Below are 25961 nucleotides of genomic sequence, written 5' to 3'. Positions count from 1 at the left end.
ATTTCTATAAGACAAGTGACTTTGTATTTCAAAAACTGTCAATTTCATGAAAACGTGGGAGACACTTCCTTTTCCAGTAATAGAATAAGAGAGATATAAGGGCCAGGCGTGGTGGCTCATGCCTGTAATCCCGGCACTTTGGGAGGCCAAGGCGGGTGGATCACCTGAGGTCAGGAGTTTGGGACCAGCCTGACCAAAATGGTAAAACCCCATCTCTACTAAAAACACACAAAAATTTGCCGGGCGTGGTGGTGCGCACCTGTAATCCCAGCTTCTCAGGAGGCTGAGGCAGGAGAATTGCTTGAACCTGGGAGGTGGAGGGTGCAGTGAGCCGAGATCATGCCACTGCACTCCAGCCTGGGTGACGGAGCAAGACAACAGAAAAAAGTAAAAATAAAGGAAATATAAGAACATAACCGAATGCTATATGTGAACCCTATGGATTCTGATGGGTTCAAAGCAGTTACAGAAAAACAGTATCTTTGAGATGATTAGGGAAATGTTTATATTAGAAAACTATAAATTTTGTTAGGCATGATAATGGCAAAATGATGACATTTTTAAAATTCTCCCCTCCTACCCTTCAATCTGGTATTTGGCCAAACCTCCTGGGAGCCAGAAGGGAAGGGATCCCTGAGTGGTTCTATTTTTAGAGGTCAGCCTCCTAGGACATGGAGTAGGACTGAAAAAGGCAGAAAGTGGGCAGGAGCAGGATGAGCGGTGAGATGTGCAGATGGAGTCTCCGCAGGCATAGACGATGCACCCAGGCTAACGATGATTTGATAGGAACAAAGCAGTAATTTCCATGCAAGATGCTGGGGACATTTTTCTGTGTAGATCACCTCTTACAGCACAGCAGCCAGCCCTTCACCAGGCTATGCTGGTCAATGTTTAACATCTTGCTTCCCAGAAGAAAAAGACCTTGATTGATACGGGTTGCCAAATTCTGTGGTATGAAATACTGTCACCGTAGCCAATTTCAGGCTACCTGATATCGCTGAATATGGAATTGAGAGCACACATCCAATAGCACTTCCTTTTTTTTCCCCTTTTTTCTTTTGAGACAGAGTCTTGCTCAGTTGCCCAGGCTGGAATGCAGTGGCACAGTCTCAGCTCACTGCAACCTTTGCTTCCCTTGTTCAAGCGCTTCTCCTGCCTCAGCCTCACGAGTAGCTGGGATTACAGGCATGCGCCACCACGCCCGTCTAATTTTTGTATTTTTAGACGAGACGAGGTTTCACCATGCTGGTCAGGCTGGTCTCGAACTCCTGACCTCGTGATCCACCCGCCTCAGCCTCCCAAAGTGCTGGAATTACAGGCATGAGCCACCGTGCCCGGCTTCCAATAGCACTTCTTTAGATAGTATTTTCCTCATTCCATACAGATATATATGCATAAACTCAAGAGCACAGATAATATCAAATTGTCGTGAAATAATTAGGCAGTGATGAGTTTTGAGTATATTTTACCTTTGTTTCTAACATAGATTAATGTGTACAATTATGATTTATATTTGAATAATTGCTGTATTTGACATCTAGCTTGCCAAATTCCTGAAAATGTAACAGCCAGAACACCACTGTTTGCTTCATACTGATCAGCCTGAAGTTTCAATGAAAGAAGAGAAGGAGAGGGGTGGGAAGGTGGAATTGGGAGTTCTTGGGAGCAAACTTTCAGAAGCAAAACGCTGGTAGTTGTTTTACGAACAAACATTCCTTTTGCTAAAGTTTTGCTATAGGAGTAGCCCCTTGTTGGGGACCAGAACAGAGGAAAAAGAAATAATCGAGTTAGAAGTAGCAACAATGCTTAGGAAATCCTGCTGCTCTCTGAGCTCTGGCATTTGATGAGTCACTGAAACGAAGTTTTCATTGGCACCCAAGATCAAAGTAAATGGTAAAAGGCAGCAAAAGGTAATGGCCAAAAGGGGTCAGTGTTTGACAAGCTAAACAGAAGATGAAAACGCGCGCTCAGTTGGAAACACGTTTGACTGTAGCTGTTGTCACAGCCAACCCAAAAGAGGTGAGGAGAATCTGTTCCAGATGGACTGGCAGTGGCTGTCCATCTTGGTCAATGAGAGAGCAGGGAGTTCTACAGACAGGGAAGAGAGCTGGGTTTCTGTGGCTTCACATATACACGCATGCACACACATAACCGCACAGGTGCAAGCACGTGTGTGTGCACACACAGGCACGTATGTGCTCACATGCATGCACATACACATGAATTCTCTTAGGAATTTGCAATGGTGACCACTGGAGTCTTTTTTTTTTTTTTTGAGACAGAGTCTCGCTCTGTCGCCCAGGCTGGAGTGCAGTGGCCGGATCTCAGCTCACTACAAGCTCTGCCTCCTGGGTTTATGCCATTCTCCTGCCTCAGCCTCCCAAGTAGCTGGGACTACAGGCGCCCGCCACCTCGCCCGGCTAGTTTTTTGTATTTTTTAGTAGAGACGGGGTTTCACCATGTTAGCCAGGATGGTCTCGATCTCCTGACCTTGTGATCCGCCCGTCTCGGCCTCCCAAAGTGCTGGGATTACAGGCTTGAGCCACCGCGCCTGGCCCACTGGAGTCTTTTTTATGGCCTTGGAACCAGTCTGTGCTTCCTCATTTCCTAGGGCCTCCACTCCCTTTGACAGGGGCAGAAAGTCTGCCCTGACAGGTAGTTTAGGAAAAATCAAAGGGGGATGGCACATGGGGGCAGGAGTCTGGGTCTTAGTCTGGAAAAGGACACTGCTCCCCTCACCCCACTGGCAGCTCACCTGCACCCAGCCCATAAAGCTGCTGCTGGAATAAGATGGCCCTGTTCATAAACCTGGTGGCAGATAGGGAGATGGAAACCAGCTCGCATTATTAAAAACAAAACACAAGAACAATAATTTTCAATGTTTTTCAGTAGTTTCTATGCAGAGCTCTGCTAATTTCTCTTCCCTCCCATGTGTTGAAAGATTTCAGATACAAAGCTGTATTTATGAAAGGAAACATGTGTGTTTTAAATTGTGCATTTTCAGTGCTTGCCAGACTGTTGTACACATGCTAACAGCAAGAGATGTTCTTTTATGAGATTCATGAACACACAGGTTTTATTTGTATTTTGATATGCTTATTTCAATGTGTATTTAAGGGAAAAAGTTTTTTTAAAAAATTTTTTCTATAGCTCCTTTTTGAGGAGCTATGTATGACTATGTATGCAATAATAAAATGATTATATATGCAATAATAAAAACTTTAGAGAAAGAGAACTTTTCTAAAGGTTAAAAAAAAAAAAAAAAAAAAAAAAAGAGGCCAGGCACGGTGGCTCATGCCTGTAATCCCAGCATTTTGGAAGGCCAAGGCAGGTGGATCACCGAGGTCAGGAGTTCGAGACTAGCCTGGCCAACATTGTGAAACCCCATCTCCACTAAAAACATACAAAATAGCCAGGTGTGGTGGCGAGTGCCTGTAATCCCAGCTACTTGGGAGGCTGAGGCAGGAGAATGGCTTGAACCCTGGAGGCAGAGGTTGCAGTGAGTTGAGATTGCGCCACTGTACTCCAGCCTGGGTAACAGAGTGAGACTCCATCGCAAAAAAAAGAGAGAAGCAGTAGCCAAATTAAAGAAGTTTGTTAAAGAAATGATACTGTAGAGAGCGTATGGAAGTGGCAACAACGTGGGGGTGGAACTCGAGTGCCTAAACCTAGGGAAATCCACAGGGATGATGTAGAGCTGTCTACCCTCCGGTGAGCATGTCATCAGCCCATGAGGCCTGGGGGGCCATGCTCGCTGGGTGAGACGATGACAGCAGCAGCAATACCCATGCCACATTTGTTGATATACACACCCTGATCCTAAGCCATTGTTAGTTTCCTCTGAAGGGCTTTGGAATACTGAACACCCACAGCCCCTGCCTTTAGAGGAAGCAGCTTTGTAGGGCTGCTGTCAGGTCAGTGGGTGGGTTTGGATATAAGTGTGTGAGTCTTATTCTAGCGGAAGAGCAGGCATGCAGGTGTGCCATGCCTTTGTATGCAGCGTGCACCATTTGCAAAGGGCGAGTCCTCCTCTTCTCAGTGCAGAAGCTGTTACGTACACATGACTGGAGGCTTTCCTGCACAATGCCCAGAGTAGAAGGCTAACAGGCTCGGTGCAATGGGACTATAGAACTTCTGGTTGGTTAGCTCAGTGCAGTGGGAACTTACACCAGCTGCTTCCTTCAGGGTTGTAATGACTTAGCTTCACGGCAGCTCCTCCTCCTAAGGGCCAGGCCAGGGGTGGGCTGCTTTCTTATTGCTTTCTTCTTTATTTTCATGTTAGCAACTGTGTCCATTTTCTAGGGCTGCTGTAACAAAGTACCACAGACTGAGGGATTTGAAGGATACAAATCTACTCTCTCACAGTTCTGGAAGCTGCACGTTAAAGATCAGGGTGTTCGCAGGGTTGATTCCTTCTGAGGTCTGAGGGGCCGCCTCTCCCTGGCCTCTCTCCGTGGCTTGGAGATGGCCATCTTCATGTTCCCATAGACTTTCCCTTCTCGGGTCTATCTCCAAATTTCCCGTTTTCATAAGAACACCAGTCCCTGAATTGGGGCCCAGCCTAATGAGCTCCATTTGAATGTGATTACCTCTGTAAAGATCTATCTCCATATACGGCCACATTCGAAAATGCTGGGAGCTAGGACTTCAACGTATGGATTGGAAAGGTGCGGAGTTCAACCCGTAACAACAATAATTATCATTTTTCAGTTTGAACCTACTCTGAAGATCAGATTCAGCTCCTGAACAGACAGCCTCACAGGGGCCAGAGGCCAAGTGGTTCTTACCCGCCCTCCCATGCGTGCACACACACACACACACACACACACGCTCCTCACACATGCGCACACACACACACACACATACACACTCCTCATCATACCCAGGCCCTCATACACCCCAGCCGGCCTGAGAAGCCTCTAGGGAGGGCATTTCATCAGGAGATTGTAGTAGACCATGAGATAGATGGCTTGCAGGGTGGAAATTAGGCTTCCTGTGTTCAAAATTTGTACTGAACATTGATTTTCCTTAAGGAACACTTAATCATCCCTGTGTTATACCCAAGCCAAGCACATTTTAAAAAGACGGAAAATATTTTTTGTTTTGTTTTGGTTTTGACCACTAAAAACCTGAGTAGGAGCGTCAACGATCAGTGTGCCTTGTAGACGGCATGAGCCCAATTCAGGTAACCCAGATGGGACCGGAGGTGCCACCAAGTCCAGCCCTTGCCTGAGTGCTGCGTGGATGCATTGCAACATCTAGCACAGTGCTGGGAACAGCCGGTGCTGCGTGCTACATGGGAATTGGTCTCCCAAGCTACCAGCAATAGCAGACCCACAAACTGGAAACCACTGAACTAGGGCCATCCTGGATGCAGCAGATGAAGATAGAGAAGCATACCTGCCTGACCCTCCAGAAGCAGGGCTGGCAGCTCCTCCCCTCCATGCAGCCTGGCTGAGCAGGGGTGGCCTCATACTGCCACTGGCCAGCTTCCCTGGACTTACTTGCACCTGGAAGCCAGGCATCCTCAGGGTTTACCGACCACTTCCACTGTTTTTTAAAATGCTGACTCTGGTTGCAAAACTTCTGGTCCTGGACACAAACCCTGCAACAACTAGTTCCTTGATATAGACAGAAAACATCCACTGCTCTCATCGAAGAAAATGCCCGAGTAATACAATCAGCCTTTTAAACCTATGCCTTTCTCCCATTTCTGTGGTTCCTTCCCCCGCCCCATCCAGAGGTGACACCAGCCGCTGCACCAGTTGGTGAGAATCCTCCTATGAGCATGCACTATTAAGCGGAAAGAACAATTTGTAGCTTCAGTGAAATCTGCAATCTTGAGAAAAATCCAAATGCAGCAAAATCCAATTTCAAGCCAAGTCACATTGCAAGAGGCATTTATTTCCAGCAGTAGAAGTAGAAGGTGTCCATGCTATGAACGTAACTGGAGCATTCATTTCCTGCTAGGGGCAATGGGGACTTTCCCATGCTAATGTGTCCTTGATCTTTGTCCCTCAAGCATGTCCTGGTCTCCTGGTGTTCAGAGTAGCACGTGTATTTAGTGAATCATTTAATGTAAGACTCAGAAGAAGTTTCTTAAGAGAAGGTGGCTGTGCAAAATAGACAAATGGGATCTAATTGAACTAAAGAGCTTCTGCATGGCAAAAGAAACTACCATCAGAGTGAACAGGCAACCTGCAGAATGGGAGAAAATTTTTGCAATCTGCTCATCTGACAAAGGGCTAATATCCAGAACCTACAAAGAACTCAAACAAATTTACAAGAAAAAAGCAACCCCATCAAAAAGTGGTCAAAGAATATGAACAGAGAGTTCTCAAAAGAAGACATTTATGCAGCCAACAGACACATGAAAAAATGCTCATCATCACTGGTCCTCAGAGAAATGCAAATCAAAACCACAATGAGATACCATCTCTCACCAGTTAGAATGGCAATCATTAAAAAGTCGGGAAACAGATGCTGGAGAGGATGTGGAGAAATAGGAACACCTTTACACTGTTGGTGGGAGTGTAAATTAATTCAACCATTGGGAAGACTGTGGCGATTCCTCAAGGATCTAGAACTAGAATTGCCATTTGACCCAGCAATCCTATTACTGGGTATATGCCCAAAGGATTATAAATCATGCTACTATAAAGACGTGCACACATATGTTTATTGCGGCACTATTCACAATAGCAAAGACTTGGAACCAATCCAAATGTCCATCATGATAGTCTGGATTAAGAAAATGTGGCACATATACACCATGGAATGCTATGCAGCCATAAAAAAGGATAAGTTCATGTCCTTTGTAGGAACATGGATGCAGCTGGAAACCATCATTCTCAGCAAACTATCACAAGGACACAAAACCACCACAGCTTCTCACTCATAGGTGGGAATTGAACAATGAGAACACATGGACACAGGGAAGGGAATATTACACACTGGGGCCTGTCAGGAGGTGGGGGGCTGGGGGAGGGATAGCATTAGGAGAAATACCTAATGTAAATGATGAGTTGATCGGTGCAGCAAACCAACATGGCACATGTGTACCTATGAATCAAACCTGTACATTGTGCATATGTACCCTAGAACTTAAAGTATAATTTTAAAAAAGAGAGAGACAGAAGGTGGCTGTCTGGCCAGCATGCTATTGCTGCTATGAGGGTTGGACACCCTAAGTTTGGCAGGTGAAGATGTGTTTTATCACCACCTTCCACCCACAGTGTTCCCTCATGGCAGCCCCCTGGTAATCACATTCATCAGCTATGTCTAGCCTTTTAACTATTCACAAGAATGTATCTCCTTCAGTCTTGGAAGTTAATAGGGTGTGTGTGTGTGTGTGCGCGCGTGTGTGTATGTGTGTAACTGTGTAATTTCCTTTCATAAGACATGACCTTGCATATGTCAGCTGAAGAATGATGAGGTTCATACATTTGGAAAGAAGAGCTTTATCTCTCATAAAGGATTGCAGCCTGCTGGGTGGCCATTCTGACAGGCTGGGAAGTGTAGCCTCCAGCCAGAAGCCAGAAACAAGACATTCAGAGATGGGAAGAACAAGACAGGGATTTATGCTGAGTAAGAAGGATAAATATGCATATTCAATAGGCCATAGGAGGAGTCATGAATATTTATGGGAGGAGAAGCATGTGCATGCCCAGCTGAGTTTCATACCCTCCCTTTCATGGGTCCCATGTACAAGAGATGACAGGGATAATGTGATCCCAAGGTAGGACTTTCAGCCCTCTGACATCAAAAGATGAAGCAGAGGACATGAAACCCCTCACTGTGCATCCTCAGTAGATGGCCAGAACCACTGCAAGATCAGTGGTCTCTTATCAGGAAGGAACCTGTGGGTCAGTTATTTTATCAGAACTAAGAAAGGGCAAGGCAGTGTCAGGCAGTCATCGGTATCTGGGGTGGAGCAAGTCTTTCCAAATGGCTGTTTTCCGTTTAGCCCTCAGGAAGAAAGCCTAATGGTGCTTAGGGAAGGAAGGGGGATAAGGAGGTGCATCCAGCCTTCCATTCCATCATGGCCAGGAACTCAGTTTTCAAGGTTTCACTGGCATCTCCTTGGCCAAGAGGGGGTCCGTTCCATCTGTTGGGTAGCTTAGAATTGTATTTTTATTTCTTGCCTGTAATTTAGAAGGTCAAATAGTTCTGCAGAGTTTATTGACAAAAACCTGTATATAACATTCTCAAAGTGTGAGGACTGTAGTGCTAGAGAAGAGATCAGTGGCAGGATTCGAAGAGCGTGTGACTATGAAGGGAGCATATGAAGGAACTCCTCTGTGTTGAAGGAAAAATGCCACATCTTTATTATTGTGATGGTTACTCAAATCTCCACATAGGATATAATTTCATAGAACTATACGCCAAAGAATTTCATGTGAAAACATGTAAAATCTAAGGTATGTACCTGAGTTAATAGTATTATGCCTATATCAATTTCCTGGCTTTGACAATGAACCATGCTTATGTACAATATTATCATTGGAGGAAGCTGGATGATGTGTACTGGGAACTCAGTATTTTGTTCTTTTGCAACTTTTTTTTTTTTTTTTTTTTTTTTTTTTTTTTGAGACGGAGTCTCGCTCTTTCGCCCGGGCTGGAGTGCAGTGGCCGGATCTCAGCTCACTGCAAGCTCCGCCTCCCGGGTTTACGCCATTCTCCTGCCTCAGCCTCCCGAGTAGCTGGGACTACAGGCGCCCGCCACCTCGCCCGGCTAGTTTTTTTTTTTGTATTTTTAGTAGAGACGGGGTTTCACCGTGTTAGCCAGGATGGTCTCGATCTCCTGACCTCGTGATCCGCCCGTCTCGGCCTCCCAAAGTGCTGGGATTACAGGCTTGAGCCACCGCGCCCGGCCTGCAACTTTTTAAAATTTATTTTTTAAGACAGGGTCTCACTCTGTTGCCCAGGCTGGAGTGTAGCGGTGCTATCATAGCTCCTCTGGGCCTCAAGTGATTCTGCTGCCTCAGCTTCCCCAATAGCTGGGACTACTGGCACACTCTGTCATATGGGGCTTAGTAGTAGTAGTAGTAGTAGTAGTAGTAGTAGTAGTAGTAGTAGTAGTATTTTGAGATGGAGTCTCACTCTTGTTGCCCAGGGTGGAGTGCAGTGGAACAGTCTCAGCTCACTGCAACCTCTGCCTCCTGGGTTCAAGTGATTCGCCTGCCTCAGTCTCCCAAGTAGCTGGGATTACAGGTCCTTCCCACCATGCCTAGTTAATTTTTATTTTTTGTATTTTTAGTAGAGATGGGGTTTCACCATGTTGGCCAAGCTGGTCTCAAACTCCTGACTTCAGGTGATCTGCCCGCCTCGGCCTCCCAAAGTGGTGGAATTACAGGCATGGGCCACCGTGTGGGGCTAATTATTTTATCTTTTTGTAGAGACAGCATCTTATTTTGTTGTCCAGGTTACTCTCAAACTCTTGCCTCAAGGGATCGTCCCACCTCAGCCTCCCAAAGTTCCAGGATTATAGGTGTGAGCCACCAAACCCAGCCACAACTTCCTCTTAATCTGAAACTATTGAACTATTTGAAAATACAAAGTTATTTTAAAATAATACTGCAATACCCTGCTCCCTTCTACTGCTTCTCTCCATGCACAGAGGCAAAATTCTTTCCTCATCTCGTATTTATAGGCACATCACCAAGTAATGCACTGATGTTGACACTTTTTTTTTAGTCAATATCTATAAATTTCTCACTATGGAGAATTAGGATGTATCTCTTTTCTCCATCACATAAGTGCTTCCCATTTTATCTCTCCATCCCTCAAGTATAATAATCATATTTTGTCTAGATTAATATTCAGTGTTTAAAATATAAGTACATGTGCTAATCACAGTAAAATCAAGTATTAAATTATGATTACTTTTCCTTCTCTGCATAATGAGTTCTTCAGGATTAAAAACTGATTGGGTTTTATTCTTTTTCCTGATTTTCTGTATATTTAGCTCATATTTATCCTGAAACTCTCCTCTAGTTGTCTAAATGTCCTCAAGAAACACTTATTCAGCATCATATTTATTAAGAAAATTTTCATTTCCTGGGGAAGTGTTTGCCAGAATCTTCTCTATGCCTTATGCTCTGCTGTTGTTCAAGGACCTCTTTCCACCATCGACTTGGGATTCCTTCCACGTCACTTGTATTTGGGATCTGTTTCCCTCACTTCACATCTTCCTTCCAGCTTCACTTCATGGTTTGATGGGACACATGCTCAAGTAGGTTACCAAGCATGAGTGTAAGGAGTAAATGTCCTTAGCACACACATGTGTGGGCTGGGCGCGGTGGCTCACACCTGTAATCCTGGCACTATGGGAGGCCGAGGCGGGTGGATCACGAGGTCAGGAGATCGAGACCATCCTGGTTAACACAGTAAAACCCTGTCTCTACTAAAAATACAAAAAATTAGCCAGGCATGGTGGCGAGTACCTGTAGTCCCAGCTACTCGGGAGGCTAAGGCAGGAGAATGGCGTGAACCCGGGAGGCGGAGCTTACAGTGAGCTGAGATCGTACCACTGCACTCCAGCCTGGGTGACAGAGCGAGACTCCGTCTCAAAAAAAAAAAAAAGAACACACATGTTTGGAAACACTGATCTCATAGGGTGCATACAGAATTCTAGGTTGGAAATTGTCTCCCCTTACAATATTCAAGACATTTTTCATTGTCTTCTAGTTTACGAAGTGGCTGTTATGAATTCCGAATTTTTTGTGATGGTTTCTTCTCTCTGGAGGACTGTAGAATTCACTTCTACATACCCCATCTTCCAAAATGTATTGATCACATGGCCTGGTCTGGGTCTATTCTCATTCATTGTGCTGATCATACAGTGGGTTCTTCTGATCTGAAAACACATCCTTTCATTTGGAGACATTTTCTTGACTGACTTCATTAATGATTCATCCTCTTTCTTTTCTCTGTTTTTTTCTATTATTCACATATTGAACCTCAAAGTCATCCTCTTAACTTTTTTTCTCCTATCTTCCACTTCTTTGTCTTTTCTGTCCTTCTTAGGAAATTTCTTCAACTTTTTCCATCAACCATTCCACCGACTTTACATTTTTGCTATATTTTTAATTTCCAAGGGCTCATTTTGTCTGTTCTTTTTTTAAGATATAGCAGTCGTTTTTGCTTCATTATTGCAATATCTTCTCTTATCTCTTAGTGAATGTGACTGATTCTCTGTTTTTTGTTTTGTTTTGTTTTGAGACAGAGTCTCACTCTGTCACCAGGCTGGACTGCAGTGGCACAATCTTGGTTCACTGCAACCTCCGACTCCCGGGTTCAAGTGCTTCTCCTGCCTCAGCCTCCCAAGTAGCTGGGACTACAGCCATGCCCCACCACACCCAGCAAATTTTTGTAGTTTTAGTAGAGACAGGTTTTCGCCATGTTGGATAGGATGGTCTCGATCTGCTGACCTCATGATCCACCCACCTTGGCCTCCCAAAGTGCTGGGATTACAGGCGTGAGCCACCACGCCCGACGGAGTCTGTGTTTTTTTAAATATGTGTATCCTTTACTGCATAGGCTCTATTTCCTGAAGATTGCCGCTCTCCCCTCCCCAAATTTGCCTGTTTGAGTCTTTCTGCATGGACAAACGCGAACGCTTCCTCTGCTCTCACCCCACAACAACCAACAGAAGACTCCTGTGGACAAGCATGGGGCAGGTGGGCAGTGGGGGCTTCTGCCACCAACAAGCGAGTGAGCGATTCTGCAGATGTCAGCTGGGTGTGCTCTAGTTCAGTTCACACCATCTCTACCTGGAGAAATTGTCAGGCCCCACGGGTCGAGGGCTCAGTCCCCAGGACTGCTCCCTGCTTCTGATATCAACTGCAAACCCTGACTGACTCTGTCTGCTTCTCTCTGTCTCTCTGTCTCTGTCTGCCTGTTTCTCTCTCTCTTTCTATCTGTCTCTCTCTCTCTGTCTCCATCTGTCTGTCTCTCTCTCTCTGTCTCCATCTGTCTGTCTCTCTCTCTCTCTCTGTGTCTTACTGACTGACTATAAAGTGGGGTTCCCATGACCTCATCCTCAGGTTTGATTAATTTCCTAGAGCGGCTCATAGAGTTCAGGGAAACGTTTACTGATGTTGACTGGTTTATTCTAAAGGATGTTATGAAGGATACAGATGAGGAAACATGTAGGACAGGGCACAGGGGAAGGAGTGTGACGCTTCCTTGCCTTCCCAGGACACCACCTTCCGGGAACCTCCATGGGTTCAGCTATCTGGACGCTCCCCAAATCCTGTCCTCTGGGGCTTTTAGGAGGCTTTATAACTAGGTGTGATTGATTAGATGTTTAGTCGTTGGTGACCAGCCCCTCTGTTCTCACTGGTGATTAAGGGGATGGGCTGAAAGTCCAAACTCTCTATTCTTGCCTTGGTCTTTCTGGTGACCAACGCTATCCTGAAGCTACCTGTAATCCCAGCCACCAGTCACCTCCTTAGCATACAAGAAGACATCACTGTTCTCAGGATTTTAGGAGCTGTATGCCAGGAAACAGGGGTGAGAACCAAATCTTTATTTCAGCATATCACGGTCTTTATGTCACATAGAGACTTTTCTTAGTGTCTAACAATTCCTGTTTGCCGGTTCATGTAAAGGAGGGGGGACTAAAAGGCTATGAGAGGCTCAGAGCCCCTCAACAGCACTTGCTGACTTCAGGCTTCACTGCAGGGCATCTGGCTGGCTGTTTGGAGAGGCTACAGTGTCAATGCCTATTGCATTTTGGTTTTAGGATGGTAGCACCCTCTGGAATCCTGTGTTTCTCCTGGAGGGTAAAGATCCAGTCTAGGGGGACCCGCCTGGGAATCTCAGCGTTCAGCACACATGGGGTTGTGGGGTCCCTCTATATTCGGTGTGGCACCCCCAGCACCCCAAGTTCCCCACTCGCCCTGATAGTCATACCGGGTGTGAAGTCCTGGCATCACAAAAAGGGAAGTTTACTTGCTTCTGGCTGCTTCCTAAACAGACTTGTAGCCAACCCTCTGTATTTCAGTCCTCATTCACTCTGATTCTGTGACTGATATCACAGCTCCCGAGTCTGGGGGATTCTTTGGTAGAAACTGTGTTGGTTGTTGGCTCTGCTCACTGATATCACAGCTCCTGAGTCTGGGGGATTCTTTGGTGAAAACTGTGTTGGTTGTTGGCTCTGCTCACTGACAGCTTAAAGCTCCATTTTAAAGTTCTGCTGACTCATTTTATCCACTGAACTCCCAGTTTTCAGTTTCCCAAATCTGTTGCTGTGGCTGCATTTCCTCTTCTGGTCATGAGATTATACCTTTTATTTTATTATTATTATTATAATTATTTTGAGATGGAGCCTTGCTCTGTTGCCCAAGCTGGAGTGCAGTGGCACAATCTCAGCTCGCTGTAACCTCCACCTCCCAGGTTCAAGTGATCCTCCTGCCTCAGCCTCCCAAGTAGCTGGGATTAAAGGCATGTACCACCATGCCCAGTTAAGTTTTGTATTTTTTGTAGAGATGAGGTTTCATCGTGTTGGCCAAACTAATCTTGAACTCCTGAGCTCAAGTGATCCATCCACCTCAACCTCCCAAAGTGCTGGGATTGGCCAGGTGCAGTGTCTGACACTTGTAATCCCAGCACTTTGGGAGGCCGAGATGGGAGGATCATGAGGTCAGGATATTGAGATCATCCTGGCCAACGTGGTAAAACCCAATCTCTACTAAAATACAAAAAAAAAGTAGCCAGGCATGGTGGCAGGTGCCTGTAGTTCCTGCTCTTCGGGAGGCTGAGGCAGGGGAATTGCTTGAACCCAGGAGGCGGAGGTTGCAGTGAGCCAAGATTACACCACTGTACTCCAGCCTAGCGACAGAGCAAGACTTCATTTCCAAAAAAAAAGTGCTGGGATTACAGGCATGAGCCACTGTGCCCAGCTGCCTTATGCCTTTTACAGCAGTCCCTTTGCTCTCCTGTGAGTGGGATTGAGGAAGACGGTACAAGTAGATGTGTGTGCTCAAGCTGCCACTTGTCTCATCCGTTTGTTGATAAGGAGACTGAAATTGAGGCTGGCTAAGTGGCGTGATCAAAACAGCAGCAGCTTTGGGAGGAGCTCTTCACCTTTTGGTTTCTTTGTTTCTTGGTCCCTGACTTAATGTATCTTTGTTAAGTGTGTGCCAGGCAAGTTACATTAAGTAGGCTGGGGACTTCCCTGGAGTGATGTAACAATCGCTCACATTTATTAAGTGTGTATTGTATGCCTGGCACTGTTCTTGTTCTAAACTCTTTACATCTATATAATCATTACAACAGCTTTATAATGGGAGCTACTATGATCGTTCTCTTTCTTACAGAGGAGGGAGGTGAGGCATGGAGAAGTTATACCTTGTCCAAATTTGCACAGCTAGAAAGTGGTGAAACTGGGGTATGAACCCAGGCCCGGCTTTCCTGGTAGTAGTGACACTGTGGGCCCAGTGACTCAGTGTGGTGGGCTTTCAAGTGGGTTGTAGGCTGTTTAGCTGCGTTCCTCCTTTCTCCCCATTCCCTACTGGATAGCAATGCCTCCCACACAAAACCATGACAATCACAAGTGTCTCCAGACATTGCCAAATGTCCCCGGCAGGGCGCAGAGCCGCCTGAGTGAGGAGACGGACCCAGGCAGGCTGAGTGCATGCCTTCACAGCTCTGCCCTGCAACCTCCTGGTCTGGTGAGTTATGGGGTCCTTTTTCCTCCCCCTCAGAACCAGACAGCAAGGTCTGTGACTGCCTTATCCACAGGCAGATCCCGCTCGCCCTGCCCTGGCCTCACCACCACCGGGTGACTTTGTCTGCCTCTCACTAGATATGAAAAAAGTGGAAAACAAAACAGAAAATAAAGGTAGCAACTCTGCAGAGCTGGGCATGTTGGAAAGGCCAAGCCTTAACCCTGTGGCTCTGTCTCTCCCATCTTCATCCCCACAGAGCCAAGGTGAAGAAGGGAGTGAACATCCTGAGTGCTCAGACCCGCGAGCCGCGGCAGTGGGGCGTCAAGCAGGAGGTGGGCAGCGGCGGAAAGCACGTGACAGCCACCGTGGCCTGCCAGCGCCTGGGGCCCAGCCCGCGCAACAGGTAAGCCGTGCACTCCCTGCAAGCGTGTGTGGTTCCTGGTCCCGGGCCCAAGCCAGCTGCTGCCTAAGAGCCTTGACTTGGACTCATGTGAGCTGCTGCTCAAAGGAGCTATTGAACCCACCGCCCGGAAATCTGGAGGCACTGACATCCACGGCAGGACCCTCTGCCTCTGCAGCAGGGCAGGGTGGGGCGCTCGCTGTGCAGTGCCGCAGGGTGGGCTTTGGAGGAGGGTGAGGTCATCTCTGCTCCGACAGGGCTTGTGCATTCTCTGCACCTGAACTGACTTTCTGGGGGCCTTGCCCTGCCAACATTAGCAGAAGATGCTTAGTTACAAAGTGCTCATTTTTCATGAAGGGTAAGATTGAGTCTTCAGCGGGATGGAATTTAAGGGAAGGAGGTGACAGTCAGTGGCAATAATGGAGAAGAACCTGCCGTGTGAGATTCACTGTAGACATCCTGGATGATTTTTTAAAATAATTGTTTTCTGGTTATAAAAGCAATTCATACTCATTTTAGGAATATGAGGAAAGCACAGCTGTATGAGGCGGGAATCATATGCCAATATCCTTACTACTCAAGGGTAACCCACTGATAACATGTTGGTTCATTTCCTTCCAGGGTTTTGTACCTGTGTAATGCTAATAGATACTAAATATATTTAGTTTACAAATTTGGCACCATCAAATGCGTACACATTTTAAGGACACTACTATTTTCACTTGTATTGGAAACATTTTCTCTTAACATTAAATATTCCTCCAAAACATTCCTAATAACTTTATAATATTTTATCAGATGGATTTAACATAATATAAACAACTGACGATGCATGCATTTTACCATTTAGGTTGATTCCAAGTTGTTTTTAAATTTCAACTTTTATTTTAGATTCAGGGGGTACATGTGCAGGTTTGTTATGTGGGTCTGTTGCCTGAGGCTAAGGTTTGGGGCATGAAGGATCCCATCACCCAAGTGGTGAACAGAGCACCCAAGAGGTAGTTTTTCAGCCCTTTATTCCCTCTCTCCCCACTCCCCAGTGTCTGTTGTTCCCATCTTTATACCCACCTTTTCCCACTGTTTAGCTCCCACTTGTGAGAACATGCGGTATTTGGTTTTCTGTTCCTCGGTTAATTTGCTCAGGATAATGGCCTCCAGCTGCATCCATGTTGCTGCGAAGGATGTGAAAATGTTGTTCTTTTTTATGGCTGTGTAGTAGTCTATGGTGGATGTATACCAAACCTTCTTGATCCAGTTCACTGTGGGTGGGTTGATTCCGTCTCTTTGCTATTGTGAAAGGTGCTGCGATGAACACATGAGTACCTGTGTCTTTTTGGTAGGACAATTTATTTCCTTTGCATAGATAGCCAGTAATGGGATTGCTGGGTTGGATGGTAGTTCTGAGTTCTTTGAGAAATCTCCAAACTACTTTCCACCATGACTGAACTAATTTACTTTCCTACACACAGTGTGTAAGTGTTCCCTTTTCTCTGCAATCTCTCCAGCATCTGTTATTTTTTGACTTTTTAATAATCATCATTCTGACTGGTGTGAGATGGCATCTCATTGTCGTTTGGATTTACGTTTCTCTGATGATTAGTAATATGGAACTTTTTTTTTTTTATCAGTTTGTGGCCACTTGTATGTCCAAGATTTATTCTTATAGATGATGCAGCAATAAACCACCTTCCACATAAATCTTTATCCACATCCCTTTTTCCTTAAGGTGGCTTCTTAGATTCAAAACGTAAGATTATTTTTCAAGGCTCTTGATATATTCTGCCAGTGTATTTTTCTGAAGGGATTAGTATTAAAGAAAGAAATATTCTATTACTGGACACATTTTCTTAAGTGACAGCTGCAAGGCACCATGAAAAATCCTCAAATTCTCTGCTTAGTTTAGAACCACGCTATTCTTTTGCCCATAGAACCCCTCCTCTCTCCTTCCTTTAATGTGTAACCAGAAAAAGAAAATCCAGTGTCCCGAACAGTTTACAAACTCAAATGCCAACCCTCACCATCATTACCCCAAGAAGGATTTTCAGTGCATCTGGCGGGGGTGAGGTCAGGGGCGAGGAGCGGGTGTCCGAATCTTCGAACTTGTGAAAACATGGCCAGAAAGAAATGTGTTTATGAGTCCCTTGTTCCAAGCAGGAGATCAGAGGCCAAATTAAATCTCCTGAATCAAATGCACATAAAGTCTAATTAACCCGTAAGATTAGTGTTGATTATGCAAATGAAAGTGAATGTGTTCATTGGCAGGTGGCGAAGTTATATATGTGAATAGTTCTTCAGGTGGGAACCTGAATGAGAAGCAGAGCGAGGGAGATGAGCTTCATGGCATTGAGTCCTGAAGGGCTCCTGTTGTCATCCTGTTTGTTCTGAGCTTCCAGGAGCCCTGCTTTGACCCCGTTGTGTTTGCTGTCTCAGTGGTAAGCATTGTGCATGAGTGTCTGTAGCCAGCCATCCTGAATGTTTCGGCAGACTGCGGACAAGAGGAAGATCTGAATCTGCAGAAATAGAGAGTAATGGCATCTGAGGCACAGAAAGAGGCCTGCAGATGGTTAGACGCAAGAAATGTGTTCAAAGAGGAGGGCGGGCAGTGCATTGGGTGGAGTCACTTCTAAGGGCCGTTGTGGTCATGTTGGACCCACCTGGATAATCCCGGATCATCGCCCATATCAAAACCTTCACCTAATCACGTCTGCAAAATCCCTTTGCCTTGTAAGGTAACATATTCATAGGTTCTAAGGATTAGGATGTAGACAAATTGGCCTGCCTCTGTCTTCTTACAGCATGGCTCCGTCATGCCCATTCAGTCCTGAGTCTTTGAAATGCTGGGTTTGGACACCTTGGGTTACTGAGGTCAGGCCAGTGAGCGCACCTTCCAAGATTCCCAGGGCGGGGAATGGCATTCCTTCCCATGGAAGTTTTCTTGGTAGCTGAGGAGGTCTGATAGCAAGATCTTTCTCATGTATAGCACTGCCATGGGCAATGGTGTTGCCCTTCCCGGCTGGGTCCAGCAGAAGCACTCAGTGCCAGCCAGGAGTGTGTATTCTTGCTTCAAGGCGAGGGTTGCTCAGTCAAGTACCTGAAGCCTCGTTGGCACTGAGCTCCACCAAGGCCATGACTGTGGCTGCCTGCAGGAACCTCTCCGCAGGACTCTGAGAGCCTGTGCTGGCCGGGATGGCATTCACAAGTGCAGAGGGTAGTTCGTTCCTTGTCTTTGGCTCTTGAAATATCCTGTTGTGAGCTCTTGCATTTATGTGAGTCACCGATTTGAGATGTGGAAGCTGCAACTGTGTTTTCGGATCTCGGCCGCATTCCCGTGTTGGCCACATCCCCTGGCTGGTAAGATGGGGAACCTGGGGAGACAAATAGCTCCAAAAGGGTGAAACTGGTCGGCCACGGAGGGGCTGCCACCCCAGAGGCTTCCCCAGGCAAGTCCAGAAAGGAGGGGCTGCCACCCCAGAGGCTTCCCCAGGCAAGTCCAGAAAGGTGGGGCTGCCACCCCAGAGGCTTCCCCAGGCAAGTCCAGAAAGGTGGTTCTGGAAGGTTTTACGAACCCCTTGCCAACCATTCCCATCCGTGGCTGTTTCTTCAAAGGCGCAAACATGAAACACACACACCAAGTCTAACTAAAAGTGGTGGCTTTGTAAACAAACACAGCTTCAGAGCATGTCCCCTGGCCCTTGCCTACACGACCACTCACCCCTATTGATCTCCAAACATAGACGCCTTCTACATCAGGAGACGATGGTAGCTGATCTGAGGAGCTGAGCTCTGAGAGCGGCAGAAAGCTAGTGGTTAAAACACGCCTCAAGGGCTCTGAAAGTCATTCTAGTCTATAAGTTTCAAACAGGACCATGAATGGGCACCAGGGGCCCCACTGATCCCTAAAATGGCTTGAAAATATATGGTGTGTGAGAGATCGCCTCCATGTGACATTCTCTTTACACCAGTCTCATTGCTCTCTTCCAATTCTTTAACTCCTATGAACTGGTCGTCCCTGAATTGAACTTGGTTGACCTGTGTTTTTCATGCAGAAATAAAATTTCAGTGACATTTGATGGGACATGCGAAATCTCCAATTAGCCATAGTCCCCATTCCACCCTATGGTCTTGTATCTGGCCTCTCCACTTGTGAATTGGCTACATGGTTTGTGAAAGTGTTGTAGTATGAAAATCCAGTATATCAGTCCAGCTACGTAAGGACCCCATGATCACATAGGACCCACTTAGATCATCTCTCTATCTCAAGAGCTTCAACCTAATCACATCTACCAAGTCCCTTTGACTTAGAAGATAACATATTCATAGGTTCTAGGCTCTAGGATATGGACAAATTTGCCACAATCATGCCACATTAAAAAACCCCAATCTCAGTGCTTTATAACTCCAGTTGGCTGTCCATGTCCATGAGTTCTGTGTTCACAGATTCCAGATTTCTTTTAGTGGAAGGTTCTGCCTGTACTGCACATATACAGACTCTGGCTTTCCTGTCATTATTCTCTAAATAATATGGTATCACAGTAACTATTCACATAACATTTACATTATATTAGGTATGAAAAATAATCTAGAGATGATTTAAAGTATACAGGAGGATGTGCATAGGTTATATGCAGCTACTACATCATTTTATCTAAGGGACTTGAGCATCCATGGATATTGGATCCGTGGATATTGGGGCGACTGTCCAAGCTTTGTTCTCATACTCCCAGGGCTGTAGGTCAAGTACAGTCTGGGCCTGCTAAGGGGAAGCTCAGATGGGAGACTGCCTTGGGGTGTGAGCTGGCTGGGCTTAGCTCCAAGCCTTGAGCTCCGTGTCTGTCCGTCCATGTGTGTTTGGTCCTGGGCCCAGGCTGAAGAGGCAGAGTTATTCTTGGCGCGCTCCTCTCACAGCAGCTCATTATCCTCTCACCTAAGACCAAAATTGGTGTCCTGTCCACTAACATCCCCTTGGCCAACGCGAGTCAAGAGGTCAGGCCATGGGGTGAGGAAGTCCTCGCCACCCAGACATATGGGGTGGGTGTGCGGAGGGAGTGCATGCAGCACTCAGTAAAGCCACCATCACCCCCTCGCGTGTCAAAGGGCTGCTTGGCTCAGAAAATTTCCCCTGTTGCTGAAATGTTCTGTACAGTTTCCATCTGTGGGAAGCTCTAGACATCCCCTTTCACACGTTCGTTTCTTCAACAAATATTTGTCAAGTGCCCGGTACTTGCCAGCTACCATGCTGACAATCCACGGCCAGGAGTCTTATCAGGGGAAAGTTCAAGGAAGAGATACTTAAAGACTGTCCCGAATATGAACTCACACCTGGCGAGTGATGAACCGTGTCATGCTCAGCATAGGCTGAAAAATGGCACTTGAGTGAGTGAGGAAGGAAGAATCATAGGTGAGACAAGCAGTGCTGGCTGTGTGCCTCGCGCTCTCCAAATGCTTTGTATATAATCCTCCTAAGCATCTAATCCTGCTTCAGGCATTCGAGGTAGACAAAGTGAGCTGTGATCTCAACTTACATGGGGGAAAACTGAGACACGATGCATTTTTCAAACCCACTCAGTAAGAGGTGGAGGTGGAATTCAAACCCAGAAGTTCTGCCTTGAAGAACAAGCTGTCACTTGAGCTTATTCTTGTCCTAATACGAAATACACCCAATGGACCACCCTGGCTGACAGACACTGCTCCACCCCGGGTCCCGGTACATCTCTTTTACTGCTCTATATCCCTCGGAAGGTGTGTTAGCCAGCCAGGGCTGCCTGAACAAAATTCCACACACTGGCTGGCTTAAAACACAGAAATTTATTTTCTCACCATCGGGACTCCGGAAAGTCTGAGATCGGGGTGCTGTCAAGGGTAGTTTCTGGTGAGAAATCTCTTCCTAGCTTGCAGATCACCACCCTCTCAGCATCTTGTGTCCTCAGAGGGCCTTTCCTCTGTGCGTGGAGAGAGAGAAGCTCCTGGTGTCTTTTCTTTTCTTTTTCAAGACAGGGTCTCGCTCTGTCACCCAGCCTGGGGTGCAGTGGTGTAAATAGGACTCACTGTAGCCTTGACTTCCTGGGCTCAAGCGATCCTCCTCTCTTAGTGCCCCAAGTAGCTGGGACTACAGGCATGTACCACCGAGCCCAGCTAATGTTTGTATTTTTTTGTAGAGATAGGGTTTCATCATGTTGCCCAGGTTGGTCTCAAACTCCTGCGATCAAGTGATCCACCTACCTTGGCCTCCCAAAGTGCTGAGATTACAGGTGTGAGCCACTGTCCTTGGTTTCTTCCTCTTCCTGTAAGGACACCAGTCCTATGGGGTTAGAGCCCCCTCTTATGACTTTATTTAATCTTAATTACCATCTTAAAAGCCTGCTCTCCAAATATAGTCCCACTGGGGGTGAGGGCTTTGTGATATGAATTTTGGAGGGAACAATTCAGTCTGTAATCCTGGGGTTGGCTCTGTCATCCTGAACCTGCTCCCGTCACTGCACCACCTGGGGCTGCCCCTCACTTTTGTGCACTCGTGCAGATTCTTGGAAAAGCCTGGGAGCTTCTTCCTGGGGTCCTCTTTGCCAATGATGGACGGGTGTGGAGTGCGAAAGCCCAGCCCCATCTCCCCCATTGCAGACAACTCTGAATTGTCATGGACACAGCTTGACTCAGAGCTTCCCTCAGGATCAGGCTGCAGGCTGGGTCTTTGAAAGCACACCTTCCCTTTGCTTCGTCCTGCAATGTGAACTATTTCCCTCTCCCCTTCTCCCTTTCCAGTTTCTCCTGGTGGCTGGGGAGAAAGGAAACAACATCCTTACTCGGTCACTTGCAAATGAATCCTCGTCTTATGATCTGCTTCTAATGAACCCAACCTGAGACTCTCAGAAACATAAGAGCCCCCCAGTACCTCCCCTGGTGAAATGGCCTCTTAGACAGGGAGAGAGCACTTGTTAGGGAAACTGTCAAGACAGCTGTTTTGCTGGAGCACTGTCTCCCTGTAACCTAGAACCTCTGAAAGACCTGTGGGTTGTTATGGTCCTGAAACCATCTGTCTGTAAACACTCAGACCCAGGAAGATAGCTTGCACCTGGTCCGTACACATACCAAACTGTGTGGCATTTGTTTTCCAGGCTCCCCATCATCCTGGGAGAGATCTGAGCATCTCGGCAGTCAGGCAGAGTCAGCCAACAATTTACCAGAGTGCACGTCGTATTTACAGGGTGCAAGGCCAACAGAGCAATTAGCATGCCGCCCAGGTCCTTCCCCGTCAGCACCCTGTGACGGAGAGGATCGAGCATGAGGCAAATGCTTCTGTGTCTGCAGGGAAGAGGCATACAAGCACGTGGACAGTGTGCTGAAAGGCAGGAACACATCTTGCCGTCCTTTTGGCATCCTCCTGTTTCTTAGGAAGCATCTTCCGCTTCCCCCTTCATCTCCTTTCCCTGATCTGCATCTTTTTTCAAAACCAGGTATGTGGGTGAGTCTGAGCAGCTGGGGAGCAGCGAAGCGAGCAGTGAGTCTGACCTCAGCACTGGCAGGAGGGAAGAGCGGACCCTGACTGCTTTTGATTCAAACATTGCACTTGATCTAATAAAGGTTTCTGCCTCAAGCATTCCTGGAGCCTTACTTTAAACTCATTCCTCCAGGAAAAATGCCAAAAATTAGGTGTTTCTTTAAACTGTGGGCATGCTCTGAAGTTTAGGGGGGACTCCGTGTTGGGAATGCAACCCCCTGAGGCTGTTGATGAGGCGGGCTCCGCAGTGGGGTTGGTGTAGGCACACCTGCCTGCCGCTCAACTTCCCACTGGCCCACATGCACCTGCGCTGTTAGGTGCTGAATACCTTCACTTAAACCGGTTCACTTATGCGTCTCAAATTTCCCATTTAGGCATTCTTATTAAAACACTACTGTTAACATCTCTTCCAGAAGCAAATATAGTATCTTAAAAATAGAAACTTACATAGAAAACTGTAATATTCTGTAGATTTTATAGTGCTTGACAGCACACAGAATAATACTGTGTATATTTCACTGTCTCGGGCACTTTACAAAATGCTCTGTGTACATTATTTCAGTAAATCTTTCTAATGGTCTCAAGAACTGAGGCGTCATACCATTGGGTAGATAAAGAAAAGAATAAAGGCACTCGCAGGAAATAAGCATCCAAATGAATATTTATGTAAATCATAAAAAAGTTTTATTTTTAAAATAACTTTAATGTACACAAATAAATGGAGAAAATGCCTATCAGTTGCACAAAATAAAAGTGAGCATAAACAAATACAATTAAAACATAAAACTCCTGGCCAGGTGCTATGGTTCACGCCTGTAACCCCTGCATTTTGGGAAGCCGAGGCAGGTGGATCACTTGAAGTCAGGAGTTTGAGACAAGCCTGGCCAACATGGCGAAACCCTGCCTCTACTAAAAATCAAAAATTAAGCTGTATGTGGTGCGTGTCTGTAATCCCAGCTACTCAGGAGGCTAAGGCGGGAGAATGGCTTGAACCCAGGAGGCGGAGGTTGCAGTGAGCCAGGATCACACCAGTACACTCTAGCCTGGGCAACAGAGTGAGACTCTGTCTCAAAAAAAAAAAAAAAAAAAAAAAAACATAAAAGTCCTACTGAAGTCTAGCTGGCTAATGTTAGCAGCAAGAGGCTGTGTGCTTGCCTTGGAGGTTAGAAAGGTGTTAGCAGGTGTCAGGGAAGTCCTGTGGACACATGAGAGTGCAGGGGTGTCCAGTCTTTTGGCTTCTCTGGGCCACATTGGAAGAAGTATTGCCTTGGGCCACACATTCTATATGCTAACACTAACGATAGCTGATGAGCTGGAGAAAGAAATTGCAAAACAGTCTCATAATGTTGTAAGAAAGTTTACAAATTTGTGTTGGGCCACATTCAAAGCTTTACTGGACCACACGCAGAGCCTGTGGGCTACAGGTTGGACAAGCTTTGCCACCAGACCAAGCTGAGATTTCCTTCTGCTTCCCTTTTTATTAGGCTTATTTTTTTCAATGCCTTTATTTTACTTTCATAATCATAAAAACATATTCAAAGATACGTTTTTTAAACCCATATTCCGTGTCTGATGTAACTATTACCATTATTGCGTCCTGCCTTACAGAGTGTATATAAATATGTTTATACCATTGGGATCAGTCTGTAATATGTTACATCTGTTTTGGTAACTTAACATTGCCAAAGTACTTTGCTTGTCCCATACTTAGTTTTTTAAATAACTGAGTAAGTGGATGGACCTGAATTTATTTAGAAAGCCCCCTCTCGCGGGACGCCTGGGTTGTTTGTACCCAGCTTTTTAGTATAAACGAACCAGTGGCAGACATTTCTACGATGATATGATGCTGCCTTTCCCCCTGTTCTGAATCATGGAGCACTGGGAGCTGCTGTGAGGGATCTCTAGTCTGAGTTTCTGCCCTTCCTAACTTTATTTTGTCACCCCTTCTCCCTGGCCTTCACACCCAACATAGAAATTGGGGAACAAAGCCAAAAGCTGGCACCAGATGAGTGAAGGGGCCAGGGAAGAGGCGAGGAGCCAGGAATGTCCTGCGGAAAGAGAGGGAGGGGCCCCGCGTGGCACCCCTTTTACTCCTCCGATCCCTCTTTGTTGCAGCTCCAGGGCTGTCTGTGCCCAGGAATGGTTACACGCCATCTGGGAGACTTTTGCTTTAACCTCAAAACTTCTAAAAGAATCTAAAAAGGAAACACTTTCTGTCCACATGATTCAACCTTACTCAAGGGATGCGCTGTGAGTTGCCACATCTCTGGATTTTTCTAGACCTGCTGAAAATCCAGAAATCTTTCCATTTTTTAACATTTGCTTGGATGTTTAAAATCACTGTGCAAATCAAACAAAAGGTATATTGTTCAGGAAAAATTGTTCATCAGGAAGTAAACCATGTGCAAAAGTGGCCTGTTTGAGTCAAAATAATGCCTGTTTTCTTTAGGAGGTTGATTGCCTATATTGTCCAGGTACAGAGTTTGCAGCAAACAGCTGTCTGGGAACTCAACTGTGCCTCTTTTGGAGGAACTTAGAAAGGAGGCCAGCTGTTTCAAAGACTCAGCTGCCCCTCATTTTCACCACACGAGCCCTCTTAAACAGACCAAATCGCACAGATGCTCCTGTATTTCCAGCAGATGCTATAAACACGCATCTGAGCTCTGGTTCTTACGACTGTAAGTGTCAGCCTTAATTGGGATCCTGGTGCATGGCGTGGAGTTCTCTCTCCCTGCTCCTCTTGTTACCCAGCTTCTAGTTTGATGGGGTGGTATCTCCGCCAGTGTTCCCCAGGCCTTCTTGGAGGGGACTGGGACCCACATGTTTCCATAGAACAGTGAATGATACCTCTCCCGTTCTTCCCTGTCTCTGGAACAGAAGCAGCTGCTGCATCCCCAGGCTCCTTAATTCAAGAGCCAGCATCGTGTTTCAGGGACTCTCTGCTGCAGGGGAGAAAAGTAAATCAGGCAGGTAATAAAACGAGAAGGCTCTTTCCAAAAAAACCCAAAATCATTGAAAATGGTGAATAAAATGCCCATTAGTATTCATTTAAGCAGTCTCAATTGCATACCTTATATACATAACTGTGCTTGGCTATTTGTTTTGGAGAATTCTGGAATATGAACATGCTCATAGCTGCTTAAACAGTTTTCAGCAGTGCTTAGAGGAATGAAGTGCTAAAATAATCTGCGTTTCCCTAAAGGAAATTGCTCAAACCAACTGCTTTCTGTAAGAGATATTTGAAGATTGCAAACTACCATGAATTAAAATCTCCCAACCAATGGCATAAACTTACATTTTGGGTCCCCTCCTAAAACAAGTTAAAAGTGTCTCCTACTCCACGCACCCAAAACTTACAGCAGGCTTCTGTGAGTATCTGCAGCAGGATAATTTA

At 46.1% G+C, this 25961-nt stretch overlaps 1 protein-coding gene across 1 annotated transcript in view; it reads left to right on the top strand.

Moving 5' to 3' along the window:
• Nucleotides 1-25961, top strand: part of LOC104654055 (transmembrane protein 132C-like) — a 361240-nt gene that overhangs the window by 260562 nt on the left and 74717 nt on the right. The window contains exon 3 of the mRNA XM_030939702.1: nucleotides 14932-15078. Coding sequence (XP_030795562.1) covers nucleotides 14932-15078 — 147 coding nt within the window. The remainder of the gene's footprint in view (nucleotides 1-14931; nucleotides 15079-25961) is intronic.

Source organism: Rhinopithecus roxellana, chromosome 10 (assembly GCF_007565055.1).
Source record: "Rhinopithecus roxellana isolate Shanxi Qingling chromosome 10, ASM756505v1, whole genome shotgun sequence".
Lineage (NCBI taxonomy): Eukaryota > Metazoa > Chordata > Mammalia > Primates > Cercopithecidae > Rhinopithecus > Rhinopithecus roxellana.
This window is presented reverse-complemented; position numbering and strand designations above follow the sequence as displayed.